The 23,085-nt window shown below is 64.1% G+C and overlaps 2 protein-coding genes and 2 non-coding genes across 6 annotated transcripts; 3 read left to right on the top strand and 1 right to left on the bottom strand.

Moving 5' to 3' along the window:
• Positions 1-513: 513 nt before the first annotated feature.
• LOC131578361 (U1 spliceosomal RNA) lies at positions 514-677 on the top strand. The gene has a single exon (XR_009277454.1). It is a non-coding gene; the product is annotated as a U1 spliceosomal RNA (small nuclear RNA).
• A 745-nt stretch (positions 678-1,422) lies between these two features.
• On the bottom strand, positions 1,423-1,586 carry LOC131578360 (U1 spliceosomal RNA). Its single transcript, XR_009277453.1, has one exon. It is a non-coding gene; the product is annotated as a U1 spliceosomal RNA (small nuclear RNA).
• Positions 1,587-2,052: 466 nt separating this feature from the next.
• On the top strand, positions 2,053-10,483 carry TMEM214 (transmembrane protein 214). Of its 2 annotated transcripts, none has more exons than XM_058836428.1 (17): positions 2,053-2,252; positions 2,660-2,865; positions 4,261-4,411; positions 4,995-5,129; positions 5,252-5,334; positions 5,698-5,803; positions 6,138-6,219; positions 6,321-6,422; positions 6,587-6,728; positions 7,055-7,146; positions 7,258-7,312; positions 7,488-7,601; positions 7,893-8,010; positions 8,592-8,688; positions 8,921-9,089; positions 9,584-9,735; positions 9,977-10,483. In XM_058836428.1, exons 1-17 carry the CDS (start codon positions 2,096-2,098, stop codon positions 10,101-10,103), a joined length of 2,088 nt encoding a protein of 695 aa, XP_058692411.1. In that variant the 5' UTR covers positions 2,053-2,095; the 3' UTR covers positions 10,104-10,483. The 2 variants fall into 2 exon arrangements, with proteins under 2 accessions (XP_058692411.1, XP_058692412.1); XM_058836429.1 differs by having other exon boundaries at positions 2,055-2,252; positions 7,258-7,306.
• Positions 10,484-11,930: 1,447 nt separating this feature from the next.
• On the top strand, positions 11,931-23,005 carry AGBL5 (AGBL carboxypeptidase 5). 2 transcript variants are annotated; one of them, XM_058836427.1, is made up of 13 exons: positions 11,968-12,227; positions 12,709-12,880; positions 13,193-13,359; positions 14,012-14,189; positions 14,425-14,603; positions 15,498-16,041; positions 16,500-16,669; positions 17,925-18,060; positions 18,483-18,673; positions 19,577-19,782; positions 22,121-22,221; positions 22,486-22,532; positions 22,723-23,005. In XM_058836427.1, the coding sequence occupies exons 1-13, from the start codon at positions 12,031-12,033 to the stop codon at positions 22,988-22,990; spliced, it is 2,556 nt and encodes an 851-aa protein (XP_058692410.1). In that variant the 5' UTR covers positions 11,968-12,030; the 3' UTR covers positions 22,991-23,005. The 2 variants fall into 2 exon arrangements, 1 of the variants encoding a protein (XP_058692410.1); XR_009277362.1 differs by lacking the exons at positions 22,121-22,221; positions 22,486-22,532; positions 22,723-23,005 and adding an exon at positions 20,439-20,707 and having other exon boundaries at positions 11,931-12,227; positions 19,577-20,397.
• Positions 23,006-23,085: the final 80 nt, after the last annotated feature.

The following is a 23,085-nucleotide window of genomic DNA, read 5'->3' as shown; positions in this document are numbered from 1 at the left end:
AGGGAAGAGCTGCTCCTGCGGGCTCGGGGCCGCGGCTGCCGCGGGACGCGGGGTCCCGGCGGTGCCCGGGCCGGGCGGGTCCGCGGAGCGGCGGGACCGGCCCGGAGGGGGCGGGGCAGGGGGTGAGCCCGGGGGGCGGGGTTATGCAAATCAGAGCGGGGCAGGGAGCGGTGCGGGGCGGTTTGTGGGCGGGGTTATGCAAATCAGAGCGGGGCAGGGAGCGGCGCGGGGCGGTTTGTGGGCGGGGTTATGCAAATCAGAGTAGGGCAGGGAGTGGTGCAGGGACGGTTTGTGGGCGGGGTTATGCAAATCCGAGCGGCGCGCGCGGCATGCCGGGACACGGCCCGCACAAAGCCCGCGCTGTCCTCGCGCGTCCGCGGGCGCTGCGCGGGCCGGGCCGTGCGGGCCGGGCCGCAGCGCGGGGCCGGTTGGGTGCGGGGCCGGGCTCGGGGTGGGCGTGTGTTGGGGAGGCGTGGGGCGGGCAGGGTGGGTGGGCGCTGGGCGAGGTTGGGCATACTTACCTGGCAGGGGAGACACCATGATCAGGCAGGTGGTTTTCCCAGGGCGAGGCTCATCCCTTGCACTCCGGGTGTGCTGACCCCTGCGATTTCCCCAAATGCGGGAAACTCGACTGCATAATTTGTGGTAGTGGGGGACTGCGTTCGCGCTCTCCCCTGGTTTGCAGGTTCAAAAACAGATCCCAGCTGACAGTGTTGTTTGAAGCTCCCCTCAGCGTGGGAGCCAGCACAGCCGTTCCTGCTCCGTCCTAACAGCCAGCGCTGCTTTCCGCCGGTGGTGCCGGAGGTTGGGGCTCCTGGCAGTGGTTCGGGACGGGGAAAGCGATACCGGTGCTGCAGCGTATCGCGGTGGATGTAGCGATGATCCCTAAAGTGGTCCGCGACCCTCTGAACGGCTCCGGGGACAGAGAGGCTTAGGAACAGCCGGGGTTCCAGGGGCATCCTCTCAGGCGCTGGCGGCGGCCGGGAGTGACATTTCCTGCAGGAATTGGCAGCAAGTCGCTAAAGGGAGGCTCTGGGCGGCCGCCTGAGGGGGCGGGATGATCCCGGCCTGTGGCACGCCGTGATTGCCGGAGCAGGGAAGAGCCCCGGTTAACCGGGTCCCCGCAGGGGAAGCGGTGAGGACAGGCCGGTCCCGCTCGCTGAGCGAGCACTGGGTCACACCCGGCCGAGGCGGCTTCTGCAACAACAGAGGACAGCGAGGAGCCCGGGAGGGCAGAGCCCGGACGCCCCGAGGTCAGGCTGCTGCCCCGGTTCCTGCGCCTGCAGGCGATCCACGAGAGCTCCAACTCCGGGAGCTGCGTGGGCAGAGTCGGGACAGAGACCGGGTGATGCGAGCTCACACTGACAGCAATAAACAACAGGAACTTCCATTTTCTGAGATCTGCTCTTTAACTCGCAAAACCAGGGGAGAGCGCGAACGCAGTCCCCCACTACCACAAATTATGCAGTCGAGTTTCCCGCATTTGGGGAAATCGCAGGGGTCAGCACACCCGGAGTGCAAGGGATGAGCCTCGCCCTGGGAAAACCACCTGCCTGATCATGGTGTCTCCCCTGCCAGGTAAGTATGCCCAACCCCGCCCAGCGCCCACACACCCTGCCCGCCCCACGCCTCCCCAACACACGCCCACCCCGAGCCCGGCCCCGCACCCAACCGGCCCCGCGCTGCGGCCCGGCCCGCACGGCCCGGCCCGCGCAGCGCCCGCGGACGCGCGAGGACAGCGCGGGCTTTGTGCGGGCCGTGTCCCGGCATGCCGCGCGCGCCGCTCTGATTTACATAACCCCGCCCCCAAGCTAACTCAAGGCTGGAGACGCCGGGAGAACCTTGGACACGCCCCCGGCTCTTGGCCCCGCCCCCGCCGGGTGCGTCATCAGCGCGGTTCCCCCGCAGTCCCGCTGGGTCGCGTGCCCGAGGCCGCGGTGTGGGCGGGGTCTCCGGGGGGGGCGCGCGCGTTTCCCGGCGGGGCGGGGCGGGGACGTGGCAGCCGGCGCGAGCGGCGCGTGTCCGCGGGCGCAGCCAATCAGCGGCGGCGGCGCGCGCACGCGCCCCGGCCCCGCCCCTGGCGCTCCGGCTCTCGATGGCGGCGGCGGGAGCGGCCGCGGGCCCGGGCACGGCCGGCGCCGGTCCCGGCCGGTGGGAGGTGGTACGCAAGGGCCGGCGGGGACCCGCGGGCGGTGCCGGCAGCCGCCGTGCCCTGGGAGAGGCCAACGCCGGTCGCGCTCTGCCCGTGCCCGGTGAGTGTCAGCGGCCGCGGGCCCCCGGGGTGGCGGGCGGGGGTCCCGTGGGTCTGGGGGCGGTGTCTGCCGGGGCCGGCGGGCCTTGCGTGGGACGGCTGGGGGTCCCCGGGGGGTCCCGGCGGGGGGAGGGTGTAGCTGGGTGGTCGTGCGTGGGGTTCTGCAGCGGTCCCGCAGGTCCGGGAGCGGCTGCCGAGGCTGGGCGGGCTCATCGGGGCGTGGGGCGGGTCCCGGTGGGTGCGGAGGGGGCTGCGTGCCGCCTCGGGGGTGCTGCCCGCCATCCCTGGGCCCCTGTGGGCAGCGAGCGGCCCTGGCCGGGGGGACCGGATTTGCTCGTTGTGCCCAGATCCGTCCCCTCGTGTCGCCGCTGTCCACGGCGCGCTCTGTCACCCTTTCCCTCTGCCCAGCTCCCATCGCCACCTCCAGCACCATCTTCCAGCTGGGCTTCGAGCGGGCGCTGCGCAAGCAGAATAAGGAGCAGGTGCCCCCGGCCGCGGCCCCCGAGCCGCCGCAGCGGAAGCAGCAGCCGGGGAAGAGCGGCAAGAAGCCATCGGGGAACGACGCTGCAGCCAAAGCGGGCCGGTGCCGCTCGCTGGAGGAAGCCTTGAAAGCCGTGAGTGTGCCCGGAGCGTGCCCGGCTGTTTCCCAGCCCACGGGGGAGTGTGGACAGAGCACCGGGCCGGCATTCCCGGCTGGCATTCCGGAGGTGCAGAGCAGTGCCCCATCCCGCTTCAGCCTCGCCGTATGGGCTGATCTCCCCGTGGGCCACCCGGGAGGAGCTGCCCCGTGCTGGAGGCAGGAGACAGAGCAGCAGGAGGTGGCTGGAAGGGGATTTCTGCTTCCCTTTGTTACTGCTGTGTCTGGGAGGAACCCCAAGGAAGCCTGGTGATGGCTGGAACCTCCTCCCAGTCTCCGTGGTGGGGCCCTGGGAGTCACCCTTGCAGTTCCTGTGCTCTGGCTGGATCTGCAGAACCTGTCTGTGTCTGTTTCACCTGTCCTGACCCTGTCTGAACAGGGAGGGTTCCAGAACCAGCCGAGGCGGGCTGTGCTGGGGTGATGTGTCCCCGGGGTTGGCAGGTTCCTCCCCTGCCGCAGGTGCTACATCCCCCTCATGCCCTGGGACCTCCCCTCCCCCGGACAAGGGGTTTCCCTCTGTGTCCCCCTGCACTGGGTGGGGTTTCTCTCCATGCTTCCAGTAGTTCTCCACATCCAGCTTTTGCCCACCGTGCCAGCTGGTGCAGGACTGTGTGGGATTCCCATGTTTTCTGGGCAGGCAGGGCAGCCAGAGCTGTCCCTGTGCTCCGTGGTGACAGACACTGTGTGGGCCTGTCAGGTCACTGACGGGGGTTTCGGGGCAGGTTTCGTTTCCTGCCGTGGCACCAGCTGGGTTGTGTAGAATTTCTCTCGCAAGGCGGGGCAGAGGCAAGGTGCCCAAGGGCTCCTGGCTCAGTGTGGCAGTGGGAATCCACTCTGAGGGAACATGTTCAGGCTCTCACAGAGTCTGAGCCTTGCAGCAAGCCCTGATGGAGCAGCCCCACAGATAATCTGGGTGTAAAAGCAGGGAATGAGCGCGTCTGGGTAGCTCTTCCTGGTGGAGGAGAGGGGTGGGAGCTGCTGCTGTGTACCTGGTTTGGTGCTGCCAGGTTGTTCATCAGGTGGGTTTGGTTGCTCATGGCTGTTTCCTCCCTGGAGGACTCTGGGTGTGGACTGTGGACCAGCCGTGGCTGGGATCATCTCAGGCTTGTGCTTGCCGAGCTGCAACCATGAGCAAGTTCTCAGTTTGGACTGATGGGCTCGCTGGCCGGGAGCCAGCTGCCCCAGGCAATGCTCTGGAGCTCTGGCAGGAGGGGTTTTCCATGTGGGAAGGGTGATGGTTTCGAGATGGAGGTGGAAGCATTTCCCTTCGTGCTCCATGGCCCCTTGGGAGTCAAGCTTAACTTTCTTCTTCCTGTACTTTTTGCCCAGTTCTGTTCATCCTGGGTTGAGTTTGTCTGTCTGTCACTTCCAGCTGGACCTGGTGGATCTGCAGAAGGAACTGGACAAGAGCCGGAGTGTGTTCCCCGAGAACCCCTCGGTGTGGGTGAAGGACCTGGCTGGGTACCTCAACTACAAGCTGCAGGCACCCAGGAGTGACCCCGTGCTGAGCCAGCACCCGCACGGTCCGTGTCCTGCTGCTGCTCAGGAATGATGGGGGCTGTGGTCCTTTGTTACCAGAACAGGGAGGATTTGCTGGGCTCTGGGCTGTCCCCTCAGCTGCCTTCTCTTGGCCACAAACACCGTGAAATTGCCCGTACAGCTGGCACATCGGGTGCTTCCCCAGCCACCCCTCTCCATAGGGATCCATCACCTCTGCCTGCTGCTGTGGAGTTTGGGAGCTCACTCTCAGCTGTCTGCCCGCAGTGTCAGAGGGATGCTGGGGCAGCATTTCCCTTTCCTGTGTTATCAGTTAGTCCCCACTCACCCTGAGAACAGGTCATTTCGGGTGGTGAGGAGAAGGGGGGAAAAGCATCTTCTCCAGACCCCTGTCCACCCCACAGCATCAGCATTCCATGGGAAGCCATCCCTTAGGGCTGGATTAGCCACCCCTGACGTGGAGTCACAGGGGAGAAGGCCGGTGCTGCCCAGCTGGTACGAGGATGAGGCGCTCCCTGCACCCACCTCACGCTGGGCCGGTTCCTCCAGCTGCTGGTGCTCTCCAGAGCAGGGTCTCACCAAGCTCTCCCCTCTCTCGTGCCACCCCAGACTACCCGTACTGCCTGGTGAGCAAGGAGCTGAGGAGCATCATCCGGTCCCTGCTGGGAAAGGCCTCGAGTGTCCTGGAGCTCTTCTTTGACCACTGCATCTACACCATGCTGCAGGAGCTGGACAAGAGCCCAGGTCAGCACCCCAGGGCTCCCTGTTCTCCCCTCTGGTGTCTGCTCCTTGTTGCCTCTTTGGAAGCTCTGTAATTCCTCCATGGAGACCCTGGCTGAGCAGGACCTCCCCCATCTCTGTTCCAGGGGAGTCGCTGCACGGGTACAGGATCTGCATCCAGGCACTTCTCCTGGCCAGGCCCCGGATTGCCACCACCAACCTGGGCAAGGTGAGCCAGGTTTGTGGGTGCTGTAAACCTGGTGGTGCTGCTTCTCCATCCCGTTTCACAAAGCCCTTGTACCTCTCTGCCTTCCCCTGCAGAGGGACCAGTGTCCCCAGTGGGTCCTGCCTGCCCTACCCAGCAGCCTTGGACCCCTAGAGCTGGGTTTGGGGTTTTCCCCATCCCCCTGCACCCCTGGTGCTGGTTTTGGGATTCCCCCTATTCCTCCAGAATGGCTGCTGGCCTCACCTGGAGCTGTAGGTCCCTCCCAGGGGCTGGGGGCCCAGGCACTGCTGGTCCCATGGCATGGAGCTTGGTTGGGCTGGGTTGGGTTGCAGCTCTCCCCAGCCAGTGTGTCCTGTCCTCCCACAGTACCTGGAGGTGTTGCGCTCCCACCAGAACCGGCCGGCGAAGTGCCTCACCGTCCTCTGGGCGCTGGGGCAGGCCGGCTTCACTGACCTCCATGAGGGCCTGAAAGGTGAGAGCCAGGAGCAGCGGTATGGGATCCCCTCCTGGGACTGCCAGTGCACCTCCACTCCTGCTGGTGGTACTGCTTAGGGCTGGGAAAAGGTTGGGAAAGATCCTTAAGGTCTGAAGTGCAGCTTCCCCCAGCTGGGACAGGAAAATGGCTGGATCCTGAGCGGAACCATGTGCCTGGAAGGACAGGGAGTGTGCTGCTCCATTGCTCCGCAGCACAGCTACCCCAAAACCCTTCCCAAGGGGTCTGCCTGCCTGTCCACTGGGTGGCTCCTGTGCTGGGCTGTCCCGGTGTAGGGACAGCCCAGCCGGACCCCTCCCACCTCTCCTTGCAGTGTGGCTCGGCGTCATGCTCCCGGTGCTCGGCATCAAGTCCCTGTCGCCGTACGCCGTTTCCTACCTGGACCGGCTCCTGATGTGAGTGATGCCCTGTGTCCCGCTGGGTTCCAGGGGCCCGGGGCTCTGGAGCCGGCGCTGCCCCTGCCAGAGCCGCAGTAGCTCAGGGCCCTGTTCTGCAGGATGCACCCCAACCTCACCAAAGGCTTCGGCATGATCGGCCCCAAGGACTTCTTCCCCCTCCTGGACTTCGCCTTCATGCCCAACAACTCACTGTCCCCCAGGTACACTGACCTGCCCAGGCGTGCCATCCCCCAGCACAGCCCTGCCACCCTGGTGCCACCCTGGTGCCACTTGGTGCCACCCTGGTGCCGCTCGGTGCCACCCTGGTGCCCTCAGTGCCATCCTGGTGCCCGCCGGCCCTCAGCAGCCTCGCACTCTCCCCCAGCCTGCAGGAGCAGCTGCGGCGCCTCTACCCCCGCCTGAAGGTTCTGGCGTTCGGCGCCCGGCCCGAGGCAGCCCTGCACACCTACTTCCCCTCCTTCCTGTCCCGGGCCACGCCTGCCTGCCCGCCTGCCATGAAGAAGGAGGTGAGCCTGGCGGGGGGCACGGGCTGGCTTTGGTGGTGCCATGGACAGTGGCAGGACAGACGTGTGCTGTCACAAGGATGGTGATGCAAGGGTCGTGCTGCCTGCTCCCAGGGGATAGGAATCATCAAACCAGGATGGTTTGGGTGGAAGGGCCCTTGAAGACCACCCAGCTCTGCCCCTCTCTGTGGGCAGGGGTGCTGCAGCTCTGTTGGGTGCCTCAGGAGCTGGCAGATGTGGGGGTGGGCAGCTGTGCTGGGGTACAGCCCAGGGCAGGGGGTGTCTGGCGTGCCAGGGGGAGGGTCACACCTGCTGTCCCCCCTTCCCAGCTTCTGACCTCCATGAGCCAGTGCCTGAGCCTGGACCCACTGAGCTTCAGCGTCTGGAGGCAGCTCTACACCAAACACCTCGCTCAGTCCAGGTCAGTCCAGACTGGCTCCCAGTGGGGCTAGTGCCCACCTACAGAACCTTTGGGACACCTAAATTCCTTCCGGGAGCCTCTGACCAAGCCCCGTGTTCTCCTTCCCCACAGTTTGCTGCTGAACCATCTCCTGGAGTCCTGGGAGAGCTGCAGCAAGAAGGTAGGGGTGAGCTGTGGGATGGGGCCAGTCGTGGGGTTGGGAGAATGTCCCCGTGCTGCTGTGAGAGCTCCCTGAGCTGGCCAGGTCCCCACGCCACCTGAGGTTGCCCTGCTGGTGCCACGGCAGCTCAGGGGGTCTGTGGGGACCTGGGGCTCCTGACACAGCTCCTGCTGTCCCCAAGGTGCATCAGTCACTGCAGGAAACGGTTCGCTCCTTCAAAGTGACAAACGAGGAGCTGGCGGCCAGGGGGGCCAGAGGGGACCAGGACGTGGCCGCCTGTGACGCCGCCTGCAAGGTGAGGGACGGGACAGGCAGGCACTGCCTGGTGGCAGCGGGGCCAGACTGCAGATCTGTGCTGGGGCTCTGCTGGGCCCCTCCTCTGCCAGCACGTGCTGAGCCAGAGCCCCGCGGGGGCACACGCTGGGGACAGACGCGCTGGTCCCTGTCAGACCCCCCAGCTGCTCAGCAGATGTCTCTGTCCCGCCTGGGAAGCCGGGGCTGGGCGCTGCCAGAGCGCAGCAGGGCTGTGCTGGGGCCTCCCCGGTGCCAGGAGCCTGCGGTGACGGGGCCTTGTCCCCCCATCCAGGAGCTGCTGCGCAGGATGAAGGGCCGGGGCTTCCCCTGGCCACGTCTGCTGCTCGTCCTGCTGGTCTTGGCCGCTGGCTTCTTCCTGCACGACGTGCAGACACACGGCTCCTTCCAGGGTACGGTGGGGAGTCCTAGGATAATCCAGCTTGGAAAAATCCTCTGGGAGCATCAGGCATCCCTCAGCACTCCCAAGGCCACCACTATCCCATATCCACATGAGTGCCAGATGCACGTGGCTTTTAAATCCCCCAAGGAGTGGGAGCTCCACCATTGCCCTGAGCAGCCTGGACAGCCCTTTCTATGACAAAACTGGTTTTTATTTACAACCTAAACCTTGGCTGTCACAAGCTTGAGGCTTTTTCCCTTTGCTCCTCCCTGGGATCACTCCTGTGGCTGTTCCCCTGAGCAAAGCCCCTCCCTGACAAAGCCCTGCCTTTGTCCTGTGGCTGCTGTGAGCAGTGGGGCCTGTCCATCTGTCCAGCTGGGGGGTCCTGGGCGATGCAGGTGCTGCAGGCAGACTGCCCTCTGCCTGCTCCCCCTGCTCAGGGCGTTCTGTCCATCTGTCCTTTCCTGGAGCATCTCCCAAGGGGTTCCACAGCACAGCTGAAGCCACATGTCCCCACAGAGTCCTTGGGGACAGACAGACACGTGTCCCTGCAGCCAAGGGCCACTCAAGAAACACACTTGTCTCTTGCAGCCTCATCTTCTGCTCGGCTGCTCCGCTCCTCCGGCATCCTGCCCGCCTCCCAGCTGGCCTGGCAGAAGGTGTCCCTTGGCTGCCTGGAGGGGTACAGGTCTGTGACGCCAGTGGGGGTGGCTGGGGTGAGGGGAGTGAGGCTGTTGTGCAGCAGGATGAGGGTTTGGGAGAGCCAGGAGCTGTTCCCAGCCCTGCCTGGAAGCACTTTCAGCTCAGACTGGAACTCTCACCCCTTCACCCCGTGGTGGCAGCTCCGTGCCCACGTGCTCTGCGTGGGTGCCGCTGCTGCCGTGGTCCAGCAGTGCTCTCATCTGAGGAATCCCTTGCAGGTGGCTGGAGCACAGCCTGGCCCAGCACGGTTCCGTGGCTGTGTCCATCCTGTGGCCGCAGCTGGAGCTGCTCTGGGAAACCAGCGGGGAGCTGGCCCGGGATGTGTCCCAGCAGTGCCACTCCCTGCTCTCCTGGCTCCATGGCAGCCTGCCCTGGCTCAGCGACTGGGTGAGTGGGGCTCCCGGGCCTGGAGGAGACAAGAATGCCAGTGGGGGGCTTGTAGGACTGGGAAATCTCTGTCAGGGGGATACAGGGGGAGGCCTAGGATGGTGACGTGTTTGCCATTGCTCCTGGCAGGAGCCCCCAGTGCTGGAGTTCTGGGAAGGGGACATGGGGCCCCATGGCACATCTGGTGCTGTCTGTCCTCCTGTGGCACCAGCCCGCTCCAGCTGCTTCCAGTGACTGTGGGAGGGAGGGAGCTCAGGAAACTCCTGGTGCTCCTGAAGCCAGCATTTTGGTGGCAGTGGGGTGACATCGGTGTCTCACAGAGTGTGGGTGCCGTGTCTGCTGAGTGCTGGAGAAGAGGGAATGTGGGGGGAGCTCAAGGATGCTGGGGAAGGGAGGGGTGGGATGGGCCCATCACGGGTAGCTGGGAGCTACAGATGTGCTGGAGGGGTTGTTGTTGTTGTTGTTCACCCCGGGCCGTGTCTCTGCCCCCGCAGTTCCAGAACCGGCTCCCCGAGTCGCTGCTGCACTTCGCCGAGTGCGTGCGGGAGCTGCTGCTGTTCCTGCTGCGGAGCTGCCTGGCACCGCTGCTGCAGGGCCTGGCTGCAGTGCTGCAGCGGGGCTGGCAGAGCTGCCTCGACTCCTGCAAGTGAGCGGCCCCCACTGCACGGTTCCCCTCGAGCGCTGCCCCCTGGGCTTGGCGCTGCACTTGTGTCTCTCCCTGTGCCGGCCTGGGGTGTCCCCTAATCCTGCTCTGCAGACACCAGGGCTGCTGTGGCCCTGCCCAAGGGGCTCCTGTATCCCCCGTGTCCCCATCCCCCTGTGTCCCCCGTGTCCCCGTCCCTCCTGGCTCTGAGTGCCCCTGTAATCCCTCATCTTTGCTTTTCCAGTGGGGATGTGACGTGGGAGTGCGTGAGGGACCACTTGATGAGCTTCACCTATTCCTCCTGGGCTTACCTGCAAAACGCAACCCTGGCCCTCAAGAACTGGGCCCTGGCCATGATTTCTGGACACTGAGCTGCTCTCTGGAGGTCACAGCACCTCCCAGAGTCCTGGCTGCCCAGGAGTATCCAGAATGCAGCAGGATGCGGGACAGAGGCGTCGAGGGCAATACCATAGGAACTTTGGGTCAAATCGGAGCTTTTGGGAAGGTTTATTTTTTTGGAGGCTGGGGAGACACACATCCAGGTTTTTCCACACCCAGCGACCACTTTGGGTTTCCCTATCCTGCTGTCCCTGGGTGGGTGATCCCCATCCCCTTGTGTTTTGCCTGCTTTCAGGATCAGGGGTAAACACCTGGAGCCCCTCACCTTCCCACCCCTTCCTACCAATGAATGAACTGATTTATTTTATTATTTTTTCCTTATAATTGCTTCGTATACTTAATATTTCTTCCTTATTGAAGATGGCTGTGCATGGTGGTGGGGAGGGGCTGTCTGGACCCCCTGCAGCCCCATTCCCACCCACAGCGGGAGGGGCAATGCCTCGCTGGGGCACTTTAAAGGGGTCCAAGGAGCTGCTGGTGCCAGGTGCTGCCACGCCAGGGGTCAGCCCCAGGGTGGGGTGTTCATGTGGAGGTGTCAGCTTCGACCCCCACCTCTGCCAGTGTCACCTGTGTGAGTGTGCGTGGGGTGGTGAGTGCCTGTGTTCTTACAGGTGTGTGTGTGTTGGGGCACCTGTGTGCTCACCCACATGTGGGCATGGACAGGTGTCTGTGCCTCCCTGCACACCTGTGTTTGTGTCCATGAACACCTGTGTTCTGTGTGCACACCTGTGTTCTGTGTGCACACCTGTGTTCTGTGCACACCTGTGTTCTGTGCACACCTGTGTTCTGTGTGCACACCTGTGTTCCGTCTGTGCACACCTGTGTTGTGTCCACACCTGTGTTCTGTCTGTGCACACCTGTGTTGTGTCTGTGCACACCTGTGTTGTGTCTGTGCACACCTGTGTTCTGTGTCCGTGCACACCTGTGTTCTGTGTCCGTGCACACCTGTGTTCTGTCTGTGCACACCTGTGTTGTGTCTGTGCACACCTGTGTTGTGTCTGTGCACACCTGTGTTCTGTGTCCGTGCACACCTGTGTTCTGTGTCCGTGCACACCTGTGTTCTGTCTGTGCACACCTGTGTTCTGTGTCCATGAACACCTGTGTTCTGTGTCCATGCACATCCCTGTCCATTCACACCCAGTGTCCGGTCACACCCAATCTCCGGTCACACCCCAGTGTCCATTCACTCCCATTGGCCGGTCACACCCCAGTGTCCATTCACTCCCATTGGCCGGTCACACCCCAGTGTCCATTCACTCCCATTGTCCGGTCACACCCCAGTGTCCATTCACACCCCTGTGTCTGTTCACTCCCAGTGTCCGGTCACTCCCGGTGTGCATTCCCAGTGTCCGGTCACTCCCGGTGTCTGGTTGCACCCAGTGTCGGGTCATTCCCGGTGTCCATTCATTCCCAGTGTCCATTCACACCCCTGTGTCCATTCACTCCCAGTGTCCATTCCCAGTGTCCGGTCACTCCCGGTGTCTGGTCACTCCCAGTGTCCATTCCCAGTGTCCGGTCACTCCCGGTGTCTGGTCGCACCCAGTGTCGGGTCATTCCCGGTGTCCATTCATTCCCAGTGTCCATTCCCAGTGTCCGGTCGCGCCTCTGGGGTCGGAGCCCAGCGGGGGGCGTGGTCAGGGCAGTAAAGGGGCGTGGTCAGGGTAGTAAAGGGGCGTGGCCAGGGTAGTAAAGGGGCGTGGTCTGTGCCATAAGAGGGGCGTGGTCAAGAGGACCTGCGGTCCCCGCGCCGCTGCGGCCGTTGCCGAGGCGCCAGCCAATGGGCGGGTGCGTTGCTGGGAGGCGGCAGCCAATGGCCGCGCGCGTTGCTGTTGCCGGGCGGCCCGTACCGGCCGTCCCGGGGCCGTCCCGGGGCGATGCCGGTCCCGGCCCTGCCGGGCCATGGAGATCCGCTGCGGGGGTCTCCTCTTCAGCTCCCGCTTCGACTCGGGGAACCTGGCACACGTAGAACAGGTGCGGCCTACAGAGCTGGGAGGCGGCCCCGCCGCCCGCGCCAACGCTCTCCCCGCCGCCGACTATGAGTTCAACGTGTGGACGCAGCCCGACTGCGCCCACACCGAGTATGAGAACGGCAACAGGTACCGGTGTGCGGGGGAACCGGGAAGGGGCGGCTGGCACCGGGGGGAGGCGCCGGGGTCCGGGTGGAGTCCCCCGGTTGTGGCGGGGCCCCGGGAGCGGCCGCTGCGCTGTGGGGCGGTCGCTGGGAGCGCGGTCGGTGGGGCTGCGCGGCTGAGGAACGGGGCTGGGGAAGCCAGAGCAGCCCTGGCGGGCTCGGGGGGTCTGTGCCGTGCCCCGGAGGTCTGACAGGCTCCGGCGGGGCGGTACCGCGATGGGCTGGGTTCCCCGGGCAGAGGGAGCGGCGGGGCGGGGGGGTCTGAGGAAAGGGGCTGGGGAAGGTGGAGGGATCGGAGGAGCCCCGGGAGGGGTTCAGGCGCTCCGGGTCCGCCCCCGCCGCGGCTCTGACAGGCTCGTGGTGGGTCCGGGTGTGTGGAAGGGACACCGGAGAGCTCGGAGACCCCCGGGCAGCGGCTGAGGCGGCGCCGCTCCACCCCTCCCCAGGTCCTGGTTCTACTTCAGCGTGCGGGGGGGTGCCCCGGGGAAGCTGATCAAGCTGCACATCCTGAACATGAACAAGCAGAGCCGGCTGTACGCGCAGGGCATGACCCCCTTCGTGCGCACCCTGCCCGTGCGCCCGCGCTGGGAGCGCATCCGACAGCGGCCCAGCTTCCAGGTGAGAGCCTGGAGCTCCCCGTGCCGGGAGTCACGAACCCTGTGCTCGGGGCAAGGGCAGCTCTGGGGGCACAGCCACCCTTCGCTGCCTGCACTGAGGGGAGCTCCAGAGTCTGCCGGGTTAGTGGAGCAGCTGGTTTGTTCCTGGCATCTCCAAGGAAGGGATAGGAGCTGCTGTGCCATGGTGATAGCCAAGGGCCAGTGGCCACGGGCACCCCCAGTGCCTGGTGGGGGCCAGAGGAGAGCAGTAGGGGCTGGGCTAGGGTGGCTCTGCCCCCGAGCCCACGCCCACCCCTCTCCGTGTCCGTGGCAGGTGGTGGAGACGCAGTTCGTGCTGTCCTTCGTGCACCGCTTCCTGGAGCACCGCGGGGCCACCACCTACTTTGCTTTCTGTTACCCCTTCTCCTACACTGAGTGCCAGGACATGCTGGCACAGCTGGACGGCCGCTTCCAGGACTGCAGGCACATGTCCCCCAGCAGGTGTGCCTCCCACTTTCTGCTTTCTGGCTTTTGTCCCACCTTCCTGGCCCTCACACCTTTCCTGGTCTGTGCCTGCTTGAGTTTTTTCCCCTGGGGAAGCTCTGTCTGCAGCAGGAGGGTCTCTGTGCCTTCCCCATAGATGCCTGGCCCATGCTTCTCTGTGCCCCAGCTCTGTACAAGCAGCGGCAGCAGCTCACCCTGAGCTACCCACAGGATTCCAGAAGATCCCTTCTTGTTCTGGAACCCAGCCCCTCCTGCCAGAATGGGTTATCTCCCTGGTGGGGTGAATCCCTCAGTGTCCTGTTCCTCCTGCTGGGCTGCATTATCCCTCCTGTGGGATGACCTGACCTTCTGTGCCAGGTCTGGCTGTGCATGAGCTGATCCCCCACGGCTTCCACTGCTGGGGGGTTGGGCAGTGCAAACCCCAGGCCTGGGCCCCCCTCCTTGCCCTGAAGGAACGGCTGCTCGTGTTCCCAGCAGGCTCTGAGGGCATCTAGCAGCAAACAGCCCAGGTGTAGGGGTGGTCCCTGTGGGGCTGGGGCTGCTCAGCTCCTGGGGCACAGAGCTCAGGCTGCGAGTACGGGCAGCATTCCCAACCCAGCTGGGAGCCCCCCTGCTCTGGGGCTGGCTGAGGTCCCTTCTCACCCCACAGCCCCCTCGACTCGGTCTACTACCACCGGGAGCTGCTCTGCCACTCTCTGGACAAGCAGCGCGTGGACCTGCTGACCATCACCTCGTGCCATGGAATGCAGGAGAAGCGGGAGCCCCGGCTGGACAAGCTTTTCCCAGACACCAGCACACCCCGGCCTCACTGCTTCACTGGAAAGAGGGTGAGAGACCACGCTGGTGTTGGGGCTGGGCCAGGGACGGGGGGCCAGCAGCCCCTGTGCTGGCCCATGTGTTGTCAACTTACTGCAGCCCCCGTGTCTGTGACCAGAACGGCATCACGTCCCCAAGGGCTGGAGCATGTGGGCAGTTTGTGGAGCAAAGTCTGTGAGATCCTTCGCTGTTACAGTATCCTGGGGCAGGCAGGATGTCCCCCTCACCCCATCTGTTTGTCCCCAGGTGTTTTTCCTCAGCAGCAGAGTCCATCCAGGAGAAACCCCCTCCAGCTTTGTCTTCAATGGCTTCTTGGACTTCATCCTGCGGGAGGAGGATCCCCGTGCCCAAATGCTGCGGCGGATGTTCGTCTTCAAGCTCATCCCCATGCTGAACCCCGATGGGGTGGTGCGGGGCCACTACCGGTGAGTGCAGGGCCCAGGCAGGCTCTCCTGGCTGAGCCTGCTCTGTGTTTCATGGAATCGTTTGGGCTAGAAAAGTCCTGCGTGACCATTGAGTCCAACCATTCCCCCAAGAAAAAGAAGCAGAAACCATTTATTTGAATATTGGTTGATAGATGTGAGCAAAAGGTGAGTGTCCTTCAGTGATGGGTGTAGGCATGGAAAAGGCCGTGAGTTTGCTGAAGAAGGGATCTCAGAAAGCTGATTGTGTGATTTTTGTAAAATTTATAAAAATCACAGAACCCCAGATTCGCTTGGGTTAGAAAAGCCCTGTGAGACAATTGAGTGCAGCCCTTCCCCAGCACTGCCCAGGCCACCACTGACCCATGGCCCCAAGTGTCACATCCTCAGGGCTTTGAAATCCCTCCAGGGATGGGGACCCCACCCCTGCCCTGGACAGCCAGTGCTGGGGCTGGAGAGCCCTTTCCACAATGAAAGTGTTCCCAGTATCCAACCTAAACCTTCCCTGGTTCAACTTGAGGCTGTTCCCTCTGGTCCTGTCCCTTGTTCTCTGGGAGCAGAACCTCCCACCACAGCTCCATCCTCCTATCAGGGAGTGGCAAAGTGGCAGGAAGTGACAAAGTCCCCCCGGAGCCTCCTTTTCTCCAGGCTGAGCCCCTTTCCCAGCTCCCTCAGCCCCTCCTGGTGCTCCAGCCCCTTCCCAGCTCCGTTCCTGTCTCTGGGGAGGATTGTGCAGGGCCCTGCCCCACTGTGCAGTGTCAGTGCTCTGGCAGCTTCTGGCTGTTGATTTGGCCATTGTGCTCCAGGACAGAGCCCAAAGCCCTCGGCATTGCAAGGTGAGCTCAGCTCTGCTGGAGCACCCTGGCAGGTGCTCACGTGTCTCCGCTCTGTCTGCAGAACGGACTCGCGCGGGGTGAACCTGAACCGGCAGTACCTGCACCCCGACGCCGAGCTGCACCCCGCGGTGTACGGCGCCAAAGCCATCCTGCTCTACCACCACATCCACAGCCGCGTCCTGCCGGGCTCTCCGGACTGGAGGACGTTTGTCTCCCCACTCAGCGCCAGCTCACTGAGCATAAAATCTCCCAACTGTCCCGTCCCGGCCGTGGAGGCCACGTTATCAGAGCTGGACAAAACCAACAACCTCCGCAACTGCCCCGGCACCTGGCGTGCCGGCACGCACTCCTGCCCGGCCCAGGGTGCCCAGCTGCCAGACAGCACAGAGCGAGCCTCCTGGATCCTCCCTTCCAGCCACAGCACCGAGCACTGTGAGGAGGGGCCGTGGACGCCTCCCCCAGCCCCCGGCCCCGAAGCTGCTGAGCCCCCAGAGCCCATTGCACCCCGGGACAGTGGCCTGGCTTACTACGTGGACCTGCACGGCCACGCGTCCAAGCGCGGCTGCTTCATGTACGGCAACAGCTTCAGCGACGAGAACGACCAGGTGAGGGCACAGCCAAATTCCGGGGCTGCTGCGGCTGCCAGGACCCTCCTGCTGCTCTGCCCGCTGCCCAGGGGCCCCAGTGCTCCCGCTGCTGGGAGGTGGGCATGGAATGTCTCATCTATCACATCTGTTCCTGTCACAGTTCCTTCCTTTTCCTTCTCCTTTCCTTCCTTCTCTTTCCTTTCCTTCCTCCTCCTTTCTGCTTCTTTCTCCTCTCTCTCCTCCCCCAGTCTGGTGACCAGGGCAGCAGGAGGTCTCACATTTTCCCTGGGAGCTGGCATGTGTCATCAGGGAGTCCTCCCAGCTGGCTGTCAGGGAGGTGGGCAGGGGGTGGGCAACGTGCCATGGGCACAGCCGGACCTTGTGAGACCCTGGAAGTGTGGGCAGACTGGTCCCACTGGAGCAGGATGAGCAGCCAAGGGTCCCCAGTCACCCCTGTTGCTCCCTGCACTCTGCAGGTGGAGAACATGCTGTTCCCCAAACTCATCTCCCTGAACTCCCCTCACTTTGACTTCACGGGCTGCAACTTCTCGGAGAAGAACATGTATGCCCGGGACAAGCGGGACGGGCAGTCCAAGGAGGGCAGCGGGCGCGTGGCCATCTACAAGGCCCTGGGCATCATCCACAGGTAGGGCAGCCTCGGGGGCCATCTGGCCCAGCACTGAGTGCTTCTGCTGGGTGGGGGTGTTGGACAAAGGGGGAACCAGTTCCATGGGACAGGCACGTCCTGCGTGGCCCCGGGGCGGGTCAGCAGAGGCTGGGCCTGGTTGTGCCAGGTGCTGCTGTGTTCCTGAGATGCAGGCTCGGCCAGGCTCCTTTCCTTCCTGTTCCTCCCCATCCCTCCTGCAGCTGCTCTGGCTTCTCCCTGCTCTTGCACAGCTTTCTGGGGGGAATTCTCCTCTTTCCTGGGTGTTCTGTCTATATCGAGCTGTAACTACGTAGAGTTGCAGTGGGCACAGGATCCCCATGGCTGTGTGTGAGATTCCAGCCTCAGCCTATCAATGGTCCCGTGAGTTGGGGATACCTGTGATCCACCCCTCTCCCACGTGGGATGGGATTTACCTGGCCTGTTCCTGTGCTGGGAACACACCACGGGGTGAGGCAGGCAGACCCAGAGGTTCTCTCAGCTGCTGCTTTGTGCTCAATGCCAGTCCAGCCCCACAGGAACAAACACACACGTGGGCTTTGGGTGTGGGTCACTGGGGTACTTTGCTCTGTCACTGACCTGGAGCAGCCCAGGTTGTTGATCCAACAACCCGAAAAATTGCTGAGAGTGCTCACAGTGCATGTGTGGTCCCTCAGGCAGACTGGGGTAGAGCTGCTCAGGTTTTCTGCTGTGCTGGCCCTGCAGCTGTCTCTGGGCAGTGGGACAGACAGGAGCCATCCTAGGGCAACTCCTAGCCCACACTTCTCCATCCCTCCTGCTCTGGGAGGAAGTGCTCCAAGGCACCTTGAAGGTCAGGGGAAGGCTGTAGCCACCCACTTCCTGGATTGTTGGTGATGACATCAGATGATTCCTTTTCCCTACCCATCAGGGACAGCCCCAAATCCCCATCACCTTCCAGAGGTGACCAGGAGGTCTCCTTACAGGGACCTTGGCACTTTGGGTGCCACCCTCAGGGCCCCAGACATCCATCCCAAATTCCCATCGTGCTGATCTCTGGTACATCCATGCATCCTCACACAGGGCATGGCCATTCCTGCCATCAGAGAGTGCTGTCCTCAGTACCCTGCCACTTCCCCTGCACTTCTGTGTCCTTTGGAGCAGGGCCCCCTTCCTGGTGCCGTGAATCTGCTGAAGTGGCTCTCCCAGGGGAATAATGTGCGATAACCCCAGCCCTGCTGTGGGTCTGTGGCCTAACGGGCTCCCTCGTGCCCCACAGCTACACCCTGGAGTGCAACTACAACACGGGGCGCTTGGTGAACAGCATCCCGGGGGCGTGCCATGACAACGGCCGTGCCAGCCCCCCGCCACCGCCCGCCTTCCCCTCCCGCTACACCGTGGAGCTCTTCGAGCAGGTACTGGGGTCTCAGGGGAGCCTGCATGGGGAGTCAGATAGAGTTGGCTGGAATCTGGGGCTGGGGTTTCTTTCCTCCACTTAACTTTGCTGTCCCGAGCTGCAGGGAGCTGTCCCTCTCCCCAGTGCCCCTGGCATTCTCCGTTCCTGGAATCCCCCCTTCCTGGTGCTCTCATCTCACCTCGTGCCCCCTTCTGCTGGTGGCTTCCTCTTCCTGTAACCCCCTCAGTACTGCTCCTCTCCCCAGTGCCCCCTACTGTATCCTTCCTTCTCTGTGTCCCTTTCTTCCCCCATGCTTCCTCTCTCCCTGTGCTCCCCTTCTCCCCGGGCCCTCTCGTTGTGCCCTCTCACGCTCACCCGTTCACGTTTCTCCTGTTCCTCCTCTCTCCTCGTGCCCCCTCACCCGTGCGCTGTCCCGGGCAGGTGGGCCGGGCGGTGGCGGTGGCAGCCCTGGACATGGCCGACTGCAACCCCTGGCCGCGGATCGTGCTCTCGGAGCACACCTGCCTGGGCAACCTGCGCGCCTGGATGCTGAAGCACGTGCGGGGGCTGCGCGGCGCCGGCGGGGGCCCGCGGAGGAGAGGAGGTGCCAGGACCCCCCCCAGGAGCTCCACGTAAGGGCTGGCTGGGGCGAGCGTGGGAGCTGCAGGATAACGGCACTTAGAGATGATAAATGTCCCCAAGTGAGTCACCTGCCAGGGTCACCTGCCCTGGCCCTAGCTCTTGCAAGCTCTGGGAACTGCTGTTGTCAGTCCCTCTGCTCCGAGCCATCAGCAGAGAAGGGCAGAGAGTGAACTGGTTGGGATTTGACTGCCCCAGTAATCTGGGAGGTCTCTCCTGCATCACCTCCAGGACTGGACTGGGGTGGGAGAGGCTGAGGGAGCTGGGAGGCTCAGCCTGGGGAAGAGGAAGCTCAGGGAGACCTTCTTCCTCTCCACAGCTGCCTGACAGCAGGGTGGAGCCAGGTGGGGCTTGGGCTCTGGTCCCAGGGAACAAGGGACAGGACAAGTGAAAAAGGCCTCCAGTTGTGCCAGGGGAAGTTGAGGTTGGATATTGGGAACAATTCCTTCCTGGCAGCACAGGCTGCCCAGGGCAGGGGCAGAGTCTCCATTTCTGGAGGGATTTAAAGGCTCTGTGGATGTGGCACCTGGGGCTATGGGTTGGTGGTGGCCGTGGCAGTGCTGGGGAAGGGTTGGACACGATGGTGTCTTAAGGCCTTTTCCAAACTCAGCAATTCCAGGACTTGGGACTGGGGGTGAGGCCGTGGGAACCCTGAGACAATGCTGCTGGCACAGCGATGTGTGGCACAGGGCACTGGGGCTGCAGCTCTCAGGGAGTGTCCTGGTGACATCCTTGTCCCCAGCTGTTCACCAGCTCCTGAGGAGAAGTCCAGGGCTCTGCCAGAGGTGGTGCCGCAGCCGCTCAGCACTCGGTGCTGGGCTGTGATGGTGGGTGGAGGGTGCAGAGGGGAGCCCCCCTCACCGTGCTGGGCTGACCCCCATCTCTCACCCCTCCAGAGGGCTGCCCACCTCGGCCTCTGACAACACACTGGCCCGTGCCAGGAGCTTCAGCAACGGCACCAGTGGCAGCGGGGGCAGCCAGCAGGACTCCCCCCGAATCCGAACCTCTCCCAGCTTCACCTTTGGCAGCCCCAGGCCCCCGGCTGCGGCCGTGGCCTCCCAGAGCCCCCTGAGTGGCGGCAGCACCCCGGCCCTGGGCAGAGGTAAGCCAGGCTGGGGACCCCTTGCACGCCTGCTGCGGCGCCTGTCGAGCTGTTGTGCGGGAGCACGGCCCTGAGGGAGGTCAGCGCCGGCCTGTGCTGGGCTCGGACACAGTGACAGTGGGTTTGTGTGGAACAATGAGTGTGAGGGGCCCCATCCCCACAGGAGGGTCCTGAGTGGGGCCAGGGCTGACTGTGCACAGCAAGACCTGCAGTTTTACAGCCCAGCTGAGCTCCTCCTCCACGGCCCTTCAGCCCTGGCTGGGCAGGAGCTGCTGCTGCTCCCCTGGGATTTGTGGGACCCTGGGCAATGGGGCAGTGCTCCCCCCTCCAGTGCCAGGACCAAGGGGCTTCTGGAGAAGCCAGTATAGAAAACCTTTGCTCAACTTGCCACTGTTCCCAAGCATTCCTAAGGCCAGCAGGGACACACCGAAGTGCCTTTCCCCTCTTTAGGCACTGGCTGGGCAACAGTGGGTTGTGACCTGTGGCTGTGGTGAGGTGAGCTGGCAGCGGCCACCAGAGGGTTTCCAACATGCAGAGTCCCCTCTGGTGGAGGCTGATGTGCTGCACTGGCTATGCCCCTGTGGGGCAGGGGCTCAGGGCCCTGGGGGGCAGGCAGTGGGGTGGGGCAGGGGCTCAGGGCCCTGGGGGGCAGGCAGTGGCAGGGGAAGCCCTGGGGGCACCGAGCACCAAAGCCTCCCAGCACCCAGGGCTGGGGGTGCAAGCTGGGGGCAGGTGCCTGTGTGTGTGCCTGGGCGTGTCTGAAGCTGTGCTTGTGTTGATCTCTGCATTCCTCTGGTGTCCGTTGCGTGTTGCCCTCGGGTTTGCTGCCCAGCCCTCTGTCATGACTGTGTCTTGTCTGCCATGAGAACATGGTGGGGAGGAAATAAAAGGCTGATGTTCTCATGGGCACGTTGTTCTGTCTGTTCCTTTGGCCGGGCCCACCTGGAGCGACCCCGGCCTCATTCCTGGCTGAAGGAACTGGGGACAGTTGGGGACATGAGCAGGAACAGACCGTGTGAGCTGGAGGGGCAGAGCCTGGTCCATGGTGTCCCTAGGACTGATTGGGTGGGGTCTCCTGCCTCCCTGGCCCATGGTCCCCACTGGCGTGGCCTCCTCCAGCACAGTGACCAGCAGTGTCCATGGGACACTGCACCTTCCTGCTGCCTGGCACTGGGACCTGGCTCTTCCTCCCCTGCCCTGGCATCAGCTTGTCCTGCCTCCTGCCTGGCCACTGGCAGCTCTCCCAGCACCTTCTCCCACAGTGCTGCCACTCCACCCACGAGGGGCCCAGCACTGTCAGCACCACTGTGTCTGCATGGGGATTGGGGCCAGGGATGCTCTGAGCCCTGGCTTTGCCTTCCAAGCCCCGTGCCCGTGCCCTCCTGCTGGCTGTGCCACTGCAGCCTCTGCCCTCCCCAAGCAGTGGGGAAGGAAGCAGAGTATGCTTGGAGGTGTGATAGGGTTGGGGGCTGGATTGCACAGGGTAAAGACCCTGCTGCCCTGGTCTTGTCCCACCCTCCCCCTTCTTCCCCATGTCCCATCCCAGCCCTGGGGAGCCCAGACCTGTGTTCATGCTCGGGTGAGGGGGTCTCTGCCAGCCCCCCAGTGACACCCTCAGCCACTGCTGGCCTTTGTCAGCTGAGGTTGCTCACCAGGTTTTAGTCCAGGTGAAGCCAGCTGCCACTTGCTGGCACTGCACTGGCAGCAGGGGCTGTGGCCCATCCTGCCCAGCAGACACTCCTGCTGCGGGGTCTGGCCCTGGCTTCACCCCGGTGAGGTGTGCCCTCCCCACCTCACTGCTTCAGTGGGATGGGGAGAAAACAGGATTGGGATAAAAACTTGAACCAGGTGAGCAGAAACTGGGTGCAAAACTGAAGTAATTCAGGTGTGTTTCTTCAGTGCCGTCCACTGCAGACAGACCCCCAAATGCTTTCCTTTTTCCTTTTTCCCCCAGCTCCCCTGGCTGGAGCAGATGTCCCATGCTGCAGGACATACCCTGGTTCAGCAGGCACAGCTGTGCCCTCAGCTCCTCACTCCTGGCTAGCACGGTCACACGAGTGCCATGGGAGCCAAGCCAGAGCTGGCTGGAGCTGGGGCCAGTGATGTGCAGAACCACAGAGCACAGCTGGGATTGAGCTCTGTGCCCTTCACACCCTCCTGCCAGCGCCAGACGCTCCCCGGGCGACCCCTCGGTGTCGGGCTGTGCGGAGGGGCCCAGCCCTGGCAAAGCTGGCAGGGAGGGGCGCGTGTGTGGCCACTGCAGGGTACCACGGTGTCACTGGCTGTGCCACCGAGCCCCCACCAACAGCAGCTGAGCTGTGTCTCCTCTGTCACACAGGGACTCTGCCCACGGGCACACGGGCAGCGCTGAGCACCGGCCACAGACCACGGGAGGCCCAGCGAGGCACGGAACAGCTCCAGGGCATGGCACCTCTGCAGGTATCAGAGGCACCGGCAGGGAGGGGACCTGGGGGTGCAGCAGGGCCTGTGCCCAGGGAGGGAGCTGCCCCACGGCTCTGCGGAGTGGGCCCTTCGGGGGAAGACCTCTGGGGGGCTGCCCCAAACACTGGGAGCCCCTCAGGGACTGGGAACCTCCCCACCTGTGGGGCTCTGCCAGATATTTCTGTCCCACACACCTTTCCCCAAGACATGGGAAAACCCCAGGGCCGAAGGACGCTGATCCTCTTCTCCCCTCTCCCCCAGGTGCTCCCAGTGAAGCTGAATTCCCGGAGAGCCCCAGAGATGCCTCGGTAGGTGCTGCTGCCAGCTGCAGCGTGGGGTCACCTCGCAGCCCTTGCCAGCAGTGGGGCAGCAGGAGCCCAGAGCAAAGCCCCTGCCAGGCCGGGAGAGTGGGTGACCTGCCAGCCCCAGGCAGGGGCTGTGGGGCACGAGAGGAGCTGGGAGTATCGTGCCCCACTGAAGCCAGTCTCTGTCCCACAGGGCTCTGCCCGGAGGCCCCAGTGCCCCCCGCGAGGGTGCTGAGCACCGAGGGACCCTTCCTGTGCTGGGGCAGAGGCTCGCAGCCCCTGCCCCGCCGTACCGGGGAGCCGCGGCAGGCGCAGCCCCGCCCCGGCTCTGCCCTGCCCCGTGCCGGCAGCACCTGCGCAAGGGCCCGGTGCCCCCCCTGTCCCTGCCCCCCACCACGGCTCCCCAACACCGATCCCCCCTTGCCCAGCTGCTGCCGACAGCTCCTCTGTTCCTGCGCTGAGCCCCCGCCCGGCCCCGCCGAGGGACCCCCGTGCTCCCGCCCCAGCCCCGCTCCTCCCCGCGGGCCCGGGGGAGGGCCCGGCCCGGCGGGGAGCT

Source organism: Poecile atricapillus, chromosome 3 (genome assembly GCF_030490865.1).
Source record: "Poecile atricapillus isolate bPoeAtr1 chromosome 3, bPoeAtr1.hap1, whole genome shotgun sequence".
NCBI lineage: Eukaryota > Metazoa > Chordata > Aves > Passeriformes > Paridae > Poecile > Poecile atricapillus.
This window is presented reverse-complemented; position numbering and strand designations above follow the sequence as displayed.